Here is a 9,686-nt window from a genome sequence, read left to right as displayed (position 1 = left end):
TTTGCCCGATCCCTTTGCCGCCGGCCCTCGGGGTGGAGCGGCGGGCTGGGGCTGGGGCCGGGGGACCCGTCGGGTGGGGCCGTTACCTTTCCACACGGCCCGTCGGCGCAATGCACACGGACCGCTAGTGTATTTAACAGGCTGCCCAGCGCCTTGCGGTCCAGAACACCCCGGCCTGAGGACAGCAGGGTCAGCAGACGGGCAGGTGGGGTCGCCGTCCCGGTCAACGGCAGCACAGCCAGCAAGGCCAGCAGCAGCCCCAGCTTGGGCCCGGCCGGGCCAGCCAAGCTGCGGCCCCCGGGTGCTCTGAGTTCCAGGGAGGCCATGGTCGGTCGCCTGGGTGGCTGTGGGCCGCGTGGGCTGCCTGGTGCCAGACTCTGGGCTGGGCTGGGACCCGCCCGCCCCGGCGAGGCTCTCCAGGCATTTCCTGCGGGGCCCTGTGATTGGCTGCTGGAGGTGTCTCAGGTTAACCATTCCAGGTCCTCCTCAGCGAGGTGCTGCTGCCCGCCGGGGGCAAGCCCGGGCTGGACTGGGCGGCCCACTGAGCTGTGGCCCCCGGCCACCCCCTCTGCTCCCGCAAGGATCTTGTTACCGAATGCAAGTCCGTGTGCCCGACGCACAGTGAGGCCAAACAAGCCGAAACGTCGGAGTCCGGAGCAGAGAAGGGTTTACTGGGGGGCTGAGCAAGGAGAACGGGTGGCTCGTATTTAAAAACCCTGAATTCCCTGATGGTTTCTGGGGAGTCTTTAATAGGCAAAATTTGGGGTGAGGGCAGCAGGGCATGTGACTTTCTCCTGAGTGGTTGGTGGGGAGGCGGCGGCGGTGCTCTGGGGTCCCAGCTTGTAGTCGCCATCTTCCACCTGGGTGGGGGCCTTAGTTCTGGCAGAAGAGCTCCAACGGGAGCCAGGACCTTGCCCCAAGGCTGTAGTTTCTTGACTGCCCCTCCTTTGTTTCTGCATCCCCTCGCTTCCCTGATTAGCAACGGTTTGAACCTGCCCTTTGGAACTCAGGGAAGGTCTTAGGGGGCTGAATGAAGCCCGTTTCCTACAAACAAGAAACGGGGTACAAGGGAAGGATTTGTACTCAGGAGGCCCCCCAGGGTCCTGCTCAGTTTCAATCCCCCCCCATTTTTTTGGTACTCCTCAGTCTTCAGGGGAACAGGTGTCAGACAAGACAGGGAATAAGATTTGCATAGAGAGGCTAAGGAGGAAGTTGGCAGAGGAACTCGGTTTTAGGGGAACTCTGTTTCAGTGTGGGTGTTGCTTCCCGGGGCCCTCTCTCTGAGAGCTGCCCCCAAGCCAAGGGGGCCTGGTGCAGAGGTTCCAAGACACCACTACAGGCCCGGTCCCCACATCCCACCTGAAAGCCCCCATCCGGCCCCGCCCCACTCCCCTCCCTGCAGCATCCCCAGCAGGGCCACCCCCCCAGCCCCCTGGCTCAGGCAACTTAGACACCCCCAGAGCCTTCGAGGGCCTCCCTGGGGGTGGGGTCCTGAGCTGCGATGGAATTCTGTGTTGAAATTCTTGCGGGCGCTGGAATCCGAGGGAATTGAGATAAGGTGCTGGCTGAGTCATGTGCCCCTCTCCAAACCCTCCAGGGGAAACTCCCCAGGAAATGGCCAAAGCCCCACACAAACAAGAGCAAAAAGGAGGCTGGGCGCCCTGTCCATACCCCCCGGCTCGCCAGCCAGTGAGGGGCTCCTGGGCCCTGAGGGCAGCAGGAAGCAGGAAGTGGGCACTAGGCTCAGGGAGAGGGGGAGAACCGTGGCTCCCAGCCCTGCCCCTCCCTGCTGCCTCCGCTCCGGCCTTTGAACTTCTAGGCCTTATCTCTGCCTAGGTGGCAGTCTGGGGCAAGGGGCAGACCCCAGGGAGCTAGCCAACCCCAGTCCCGGGGCAGCCTTGCCTTCTGGAGGGAGTGTGTGGGTGGCCCCTTCCACACCTGGTTGGACCAGCTGCTGACCCTGACCTGTCCCTAGGGGGTGTGGTTGGGGTAGGGAAGGAGAGGCCCCAGGACTCTGTCCCCATCATCCTGTGCCACCCAGGGCAGGGCCTCAGGCTGAGGACAGTGTCCTGGGCCCGAGTTCAGGTGTGGCTCCTGCCCTCCCACCCACACACATGCCGGATGGCACTGCAGTGTGACCTCGGTGGGTCCTACAGGGGTGTCAGGCAAGGGGAGGGGATGGGAAGAGTCTGCCAGGGGTTCAGATGACTTCTGGACCCCTGAGTCAATGAGGAGAGAAGCTGGAAAGATTTGGGCCACCCCCCCACCCCAGTTGTTGGGCTCAAACTGGCCTTTTTCCTACCCCACCTTGTCAGGGCCAGGGGCTGGTTGGAGCTGAGCCTGGGACCAAGCTGCTGCCTCAGGTCATCCACTGCTCAAGGCCTGGTTTGCTTCAGGGAAAAGGTCTCAGCCCAGCCGTTCAGGTTCCCTGGTGGAGGCCTGGCACACAGCTGGCACGCCCTTGGGCCTCAGCACCCCTCTGCGTGGGCCCACGTTTCCCTGCTTCGTGTCCCCCCAACCACTTACCCATGCCCTCCCTTCCTAGCCCAGAGCAGCCACAGAGTGTGTCACCAACTCCCCTGCATACCTGCCTGTCCCCCGCCAGCGCTGGGCTTATCCCCAGGCCCCTCCTGCATCAGTCCATCATCCAGCAAGCGCCAGACACCCACATTCATCACAGGATATTCACAGAAGCCCAAAGAGGGAAGCAGCCCAAGGGCCCATCAGTGGGTGAACAGATAAAACAAAATATGGTCTAGACATACCACAGAATATTATTCAGACATGAAAAGGAAGGAAATCCTGTCTCATGCTAAAACATGGATGAACCTTGAGGACATTATGCTAAGCGAAGTAAGCCAGTCACAAAAGAACAAATTCTGTATGATTCCATTCATACTTCGAGGTTTTGGGGATCGTCAGAATCCAGGGGTAGAAGGTAGAATGGTTGGTGCCAGGGGCTGGGCGGGATAGGGAGCTGTTTAACGGGGACAGTTTTAGTTTAGGAAGATGAGAAGGATCCTGCAGATGATGGCAATGAACGCACGACGTCGTTAATGCACCCAATGCCGCTGAACTTAGAAATGTTTCAGGTGGCCAACTTTATGTTTTACATATTTCATTGCAATAAAAAATTAAAAATAATTTATAGGGCTTCCATGGTGGCGCAGTGGTTGGGAGTCCGCCTGCCGATGAAGGGGACGCGGGTTCGTGCCCCGGTCCGGGAAGATCCCACATGCCACGGAGCAGCTGGGCCCGTGAGCCATGGCCGCTGAGCCTGGGCGTCCGGAGCCTGTGCTCCGCGACGGGAGAGGCCACAACAATGAGACGCCCGCGTACCGCAAAAAAAAATAAAAATAAAAAATTAAAATAGACCCAAACAACCCTCCCTGGCCCTTTGCCCCCTCAGCTCCCTAGACAGCAGGTCGTGGGGACTCAGGCACTGGTGGCCTCTCCCAGGCTCCACTGAAGCCTCACCCCAACCCACACTGTTGTCAAAGTCACCGAGAGCCCCGCGGGCCAGACTCGGCAGGGCTCCTCCTCGGCTCTGTCCGCCCTGGAGCTCACCGTCCTCCACACCTGGGCCTCTGGCCTCCTCCCCAGGCCCCGGTCGCCCCGTCTTCAGCTCCTGCATTGATGCAGCGCCAGTCCTGCCCCTTGGGTAGAATTCCTGGCACCCATGATAGTGTGCTTTCACCCCAGACACCAGCCTTCACCCTTCTCTATGGAACTCTACCTGCTGGTGTCCAGCCACGCACTTGACAGTTCCCCTTGACCATCGGAGAGCTAAGTCCAGCTCAGCCTGTGAACACAGGGCCCCTCCTCCCCAGGTGTACACATTTCAATAGGAGTTCCTCCACCCCTCCAGGTGCTCAGGCTCAAGCCTGGTGTAACCCCAGAGTTCTCATTCCACCGCTGCATCCAGCAGACTGTGGGCGCCACACACAGCACGGTCCACACCCAGAAGCTGACGGCCTCTCCCCCACACTTGCTGACTCTGCTCTTCCCCCTAACACACCAGGGAGATGAGGGCCTCTGCTCTGAGTCCCTCACTGGCATCTGGGGCTCCTGGGTACAATCCCAAGTCCTGACCCGCCTTCCAGCCCCGTTTCCCACCCGGCTTCCCACACCCTTCCTCCTTCCCCAGAGAGCCCTGCTCACTTCTCCTGGACCTTTTGTTCAATGCTGAGAGCTGTTCCTGACCACCCCATATGCAATGGCACCTCCTCATTGGCAGCCTTGGACCTCCTCCATCACCACTCGAAATACCACACACTTTATTTGGTTGCCTCTAGAAGCCAGATACAAAGAAGTGCCACTAAGAGAAAATGTTATGATGAAACCCTGGCATGTCCCTTATCCCAACGCCACAGCTGCTAAAACTGGAACCCACCCCCCTTGGAACCCAGAGCCTTGGTCTCTGGTTTGCTGCTTGCTGTCTGCCCCAGAGGATGAGGACGCAGACATGAACCCCGCGGGGCCAGGCAGCTTCCAGCACTGACGGCACAAGGCCTTGGAGCAGGTGTGGTGAACGCTAGCAAAAGGAGCTGGCGTCGCTTCCCCACCAGGCTTTGGGCAAGGCCAGCTCTGGGGCTCCCGTGGCGTCTACCGGCTGGGCCTTGCTCCCGGGTGAGGGACACCCTTGGTGGCAGGCAGGAGGACAAGCTGTGCTACTGTGAGCTACCAACCGGGGCTCCTGTGAGCCACCGCACAAGGATGGGCCCTGCTGCAAAGGTGTCAGGCTCTGCGCCGACCTGGCCAGCTGGGCCGCCACGCTGCCTAAAGCTCTCAGCTGAGAGGTGGGGGAAGGTGTGGCAGGCAGATGCAAGCCTACCTGGCCTGGGGGGAGGCGCACCCCTGCTGGCTTGCCAGGCGGTGCCCACCAGGGAAGGCACTGCCTCTAAAGTGCCACTGAGGCTCTTCCCGGATGAATGGGCTGCGTGCTCCCGAGGCCCAGAGGGCAGACAAACAGGCAGGGAGGGCCTGGGGCGGGCGGGGGGCGCCCACAGCAGCAGGGAGGTCAGAAAGCATCGTTATTGGGGGAGCGGGCTCTAGGCCACTGTGCATGGCAAAACGGGTGCAGACGTCGGGGGAAATGGGACCATCGCAGAAGGTGGGGGTAGGGAGGCTGGGCTCAGGCGTGCAGGAAGCGGTTGAAGGCGTTGTAGGCTGACTCCAGGTCGAAGAGCATCTGGCGCACCTGGGAGTCGTCCAGCTCATCTGAGGCTGACATGCCACTCAGGGTCTGCAGCCTGTGGGGCACAGAGCACAGAGCTGGGCTGCGGCAGGTGGGGGGCTACGGGGCTGCGACGGACAGGGTGGCTCAGCAGGTGACACACTCACCACTGGCTGACCGTCTGGCGGCCCTCGAAGTCAGGGGGCAGGTGGCTCATGCGGTGCATAGTCTCCATCAGCTCCCGCAGGTCGGGCTGGATCTGCGGAAACAAGACCCGCTGGGACACTGACCCTGGTTCCCCTGCCCCCACCCCCGACCGCCCGGGAGCCGCACCTCGTCCATGGCCCGGATCTCCAGGCGCAGCTTGTCCATCACTGTGATGAAGAGCTGGCGGCAGAGGTGTGAGTGAGACGACATGGGCCCCCAGCAAAGACCCCCGCCAGCCCGGTCCTCTGCAGGGCTGGGCCCGGGGCAGCACCAGCCGGCCCTCGCCCTCCTCAGCCTCAGCCGTGGGGTCACGTGGGCCCTAAGCCTGACCCTGCAGCTGAGGAGCGGTCAGTGGGTGGGAGCTCTGGGCACATCCCACGTGGGCCTTGGGATGAGAGGGGCCTCAGGGGGTTTCCCGGACGCTGCCCAGGAGGACTGCTCGCCGCCCCCTCCAGCTACTCTGTGCACCGCGGGGCTGTGGGCACGTGGCCCTCCCGCCTCCGCACCGAGACGACGTCGGCAATGCAGCGATTCAGGTTCCCCTTGTCGTCCTTGATGGTGATGGGCCGGTCCTCCTTGATCCTCTCCATGGCAAGCGGGCAGTCCAGCTGAGGGAGGGCACACGGTGCTGGGCCTCGCGGGGCAGCCCAGCCCCAGCCCAATGGCCCCCATGCCCACGCCCGCCCACGCCCCTCAGGGTGGAGGGGCCGCTCACTCACTCGGAACTTGCGGCAGAATTCATCGATGGAGCTGATCTCTGACCCCTGTACCTGCCGGAAGGCAGCTTTGTACTGGACCAGGAGCCGCGAGCAGGCCGCAGTGTATCTGGGGGAAGGGTCAGGCTGCCGCCCTCAGCACCAGGCCGGCGCCGCCTGGCACATCCTGCTTACCCTCCGCCCTTCCAGACGAGTGGCATCTCACACGGAGGGCTGGGTGAAGGGCCAGGGATTGGCCATCGAGGGCCGAGCCTTCCCACTTGGTTTATACAAAAAAATAACTCTGGAAGATGGCGGGAGGTGGTAACGGCCAAATTACGGCTGCCACATGGACCTGGCCTGGACTGTGCAGGTTGGCCCCCAGCCCAACACCAGGCAGAGGCCCAGCGAGACCCCTTGTGCCCGCTCCTCGGGCCATGTTGGCTGTGCCTCCACGTCGACAGCTCGTGGTCCTATGGGGGAGGGGCTGCTGCACCGAACAAAGGCCCCACGTACCAGCTGGCTGCCAGGCCTGGCCAGCAGCACCCCACAGACTGACTGCCTGTGCCACCCTGCTCGCCTTCTATGCCTTTGCACTGATGAGGCCCCAGGTAGCAAAGCTGGGGCAGAGCCCTGAAGCCAGGGCGCTGGGCTCCCCTCTCCCCAGAATGCTGGGCTACTGCCGCCAAGGCGTCCCTGCCCGAGATGGCACCAAGGCTGCCAGCACCCGAGCGACCCTCCTTGCGCTGGGTGGGCCTCAGACCCCCGCCCCCGCTCCTTACTGAGCGCCCCAGCCCTGGAGGGCAGAAACAAGCTTCCAAGTACAGGTCGGTGGTGCAGGGAAGCGGGCTCTCACTCGTTGGGGCTGACGCAGTCTTTGATGTACGCCTTCTCCAGGGCCTGCATCGTCTTCACAACTGCAAACAGCTCTGCCATGTTGTCATACCTGAGGGAGCGCATCCTTCAGATGCGGCCGCCATGGCAGGGAAGCCAAGGTCCCGGAGCCTAGGGTGCCAGTCCTACCCAAGGTGCCGCTGAGGCAGAGCTCCGTGTCTGGCTGCCCCTCTCACCCCACCCCTGGCAGAGGCCTCCTGGGACCCGTTTCCCTGGGCCGACCCCATGTCCTTCTGACCCTCAGTATGGGGGAGGCAGGCAGCCTGGGTGCTGGACTCACTTCTCCCGCTCACGGGCATTCTTATACAGCTTCACTTCCTGTTAGGGAGACAGGGTGGAGGGTCGGCCAGCAGCACCACAGTGGCTGCGGGGTCCCGGTGAGGACCACGCAGATAAGACTATTGGCCAGTGCCGCCAGGCAGGTGCCCGCCGCTCACCTCATACAGCTCCGGCTTGTTTCCAGGGGCTGCGACAGAACAGGCAGATAGCTGGCAGGCTGCTTACGAAGGTCACCCTGGCAAGCTTGTCGACCTCCCTGGCCCAGCCCCGTCTCAGCACCCCTCCCAAGGCCTCCCCCGGGCTAAGTCCCAAAGAGCCCAAAGGGAGCTGGGGGAATTTCAATCTCAGCATCCCCATCAGTTTGTGGGTGACCTGAGCAGAGGACATGCCTCTGGGTCCAGGGGGCTGCACGCCAGGGCTGGTCCTCCATTCCACCTGTTTCTAGGCTACCTTGCTTACGATGCAGTGATGGGCACACACGTTTGTCACACGCTTTGTAATCTTTTCCCTGGCTTGGGGACTGTGGGATACCTAAGACCCCCTGAAGTTCCAGCCACACTAAAGCTGTCATCTCTGCGCCCAGCTGACCCCACCTGGAGGAGGTCTCTGGGCCCCTGGCCACTACCTGAGGTCTTGCGGGGGCGGACACTTATAGACCTCCCAAATGCTCCGGCCACCACTCCCAGCAGCCTCTGCCGCAGAGGTTGAAAGCCTAGGCCCTCTGGGTCCCTGGGCCCAGCTTGGGCCACACTCACCTCCCATGCCAGGAGTGGCTGGGATCCCGTGAAACATCCTGCAGGCTCAGGTGGCCACAGCAGAGACCTAGGGAGCAGAGCCAGTGCTGACGCAAAGGTGACCCCCCTAACACCCCTGACGGCTGGGCCTCATGAAAAGCTTCCCCACCCTCAGCAAAAACAGAAACAGCAATGAACACACAGGGTGCTGTGCACTGTGTTGGAACACCGAGCCACCCTGGAGGCTGCCGGAAGGAAGCAGGTGCAGGTGAGCATCTCAGGAGTGAGCAATGGCGGGCTGGCAGAGGGGGTGGGGTGGGGAGTGGGGGCATGGTCAGGGCAGGTTGCTCTGAGTCAGGTGACCAGGAGAGGAAGGGGCTGCAGCTATCAGATGAATGACCTGGATGAACGTTTGGGCAGAGAAAACAGCACATACGACAGACAGCACGTATAACGTGAGGTCTTTGTGCAGGAATGAATTTAGAGAAACAGACAAGCGGGTAGGGGGGAGGTGAGCTTTCTGAGTGAGGGGCGTTCTAGGGGATGAGGACAGAGAGGCACGGGGATCAAAGGGCACAGATCTTACAGGCCAGGAGGAGGAGTCTGGGTTTATCCTGGCACAGCCAGAGGGAACAACTGTAAGACTGAAGAAAGTCCTCCCAGCTCCAGGTGGGCGGTGGGCTGAGCAGACCGTGGAAGCAGGAGCCCCTGACCACTCCGGAAGTTGATGCAGTGGCTGGGGCCACGTCCTGATGTGCTTTGGAGATGGAACCACTAGACCCAACGGAGAATTTGAAAAGGGGTAAAAATGAAAAAGGACTCAAAAATGACCTCTTATTTTTAGACCAGTGGCACCATGACAGTGAGGTGAACTGAAATGGAGAAAGTTAACAAAGTAGGTGTAGAGAACAGGTGGGTGTGCAGGAAAGCGCTGCGGTTGATCTGTTGGCTTTGAGAGGCTCCGCAGACATCCAAGGAAGCTGCTGAGGCGGCTGGAGATCAGGGGAGAGGCCGGGGGCTGGCAGGGCTGAGCCAGTGGCACTGAGGGGGTGGATGGCGTCCCACAGGAGATGGCTAAGGGCGAACCACGGTAGGAGGGAAAGCAGCCCACGTTGAGCCCCGGGCACCGCGGCGTGCGGAGGCTGGGCAGAGGGAAGGCGGGATCAGGGCTGGGAAAGGCCAAGGTTGTACAAGTTGAGCAGCAGGGGCGGGGGGAAGGGGCCGAGAAGGCCGATGAAATTACGAGAGCCCGCGGGGGTGGGGTGGGGACACGGATACCACTGAGCCACCCTCCCGCAGCCTCAGAGAGGAGGTGCAACGGAGAGAAGGAATAAAGGGGTTGTCTGTGGCTCTACAACGGGATTCCACGCAGCCACGAAAACGGACGTCCGCGGCCACAAGCGAATACTCGGCTGAACCTCACCAACCTGCCGCGACCCAGAACGGCGAGCTTCTGGAGAAAGCCCAACGAGCGCGGTGGGAGATCGGGCGGGCCGGGCGCGCGGCGCATAGGCCGCGGGAACCTTCGGGCCCGGCGGTCTGAGCTCCGCGCTCGGAGGCGCCAGTCCCGGGGAAACGGCTCTGGAACCCTGGGGGAAGCCAGGAGAGCCGGGCACCGGGAGAGGGGACCACAAGACGGAGAGCGAGGAGGAGCACGGGCGCGGAGTGCCCTCCGCGGCACAGCGACACCCCCGGGCCTCT

At 62.1% G+C, this 9,686-nt stretch overlaps 2 protein-coding genes across 2 annotated transcripts in view; both read right to left on the bottom strand.

Annotated features, from left to right (window-relative positions):
• Positions 1–326, bottom strand: part of SLC39A4 (solute carrier family 39 member 4) — a 5,418-nt gene extending 5,092 nt beyond the window's left edge. Inside the window, exon 1 of the mRNA XM_007464601.1 lies at positions 87–326. Within this exon, the coding sequence (XP_007464663.1) occupies positions 87–326 (240 nt within the window). The remainder of the gene's footprint in view (positions 1–86) is intronic.
• A 4,691-nt stretch (positions 327–5,017) lies between these two features.
• Positions 5,018–8,048, bottom strand: VPS28 (VPS28 subunit of ESCRT-I). Its single transcript, XM_007464537.1, has 9 exons — positions 8,007–8,048; positions 7,410–7,438; positions 7,253–7,290; positions 6,935–7,024; positions 6,103–6,208; positions 5,890–5,991; positions 5,510–5,563; positions 5,344–5,435; positions 5,018–5,252 (listed from the first exon to the last, which is right to left on the bottom strand). Exons 1-9 carry the CDS (start codon positions 8,041–8,043, stop codon positions 5,135–5,137), a joined length of 666 nt encoding a protein of 221 aa, XP_007464599.1. The 5' UTR covers positions 8,044–8,048; the 3' UTR covers positions 5,018–5,134.
• Positions 8,049–9,686: the final 1,638 nt, after the last annotated feature.

Source organism: Lipotes vexillifer, unplaced genomic scaffold (genome assembly GCF_000442215.2).
Source record: "Lipotes vexillifer unplaced genomic scaffold, Lipotes_vexillifer_v1.1 scaffold394, whole genome shotgun sequence".
Classification (NCBI taxonomy): Eukaryota; Metazoa; Chordata; class Mammalia; order Artiodactyla; family Lipotidae; genus Lipotes; species Lipotes vexillifer.
Note: the sequence above shows the minus strand (reverse complement) of the source record. Positions and strands in the feature narration are given on the sequence as shown.

Bases quoted from the DNA above. Each gene is read 5' to 3' on its own strand.
- VPS28 (XM_007464537.1), bottom strand. From the start codon at position 8,043: ATGTTTCACGGGATCCCAGCCACTCCTGGCATGGGAG. The intron at 7,439-8,006 runs GTGAGTGTGGCC...GTTCTGTCGCAG, and splicing joins AGCCACTCCTGGCATGGGAG to CCCCTGGAAACAAGCCGGAG. The intron at 7,025-7,252 runs GTGAGTCCAGCA...GCGCTCCCTCAG, and splicing joins AATGCCCGTGAGCGGGAGAA to GTATGACAACATGGCAGAGC.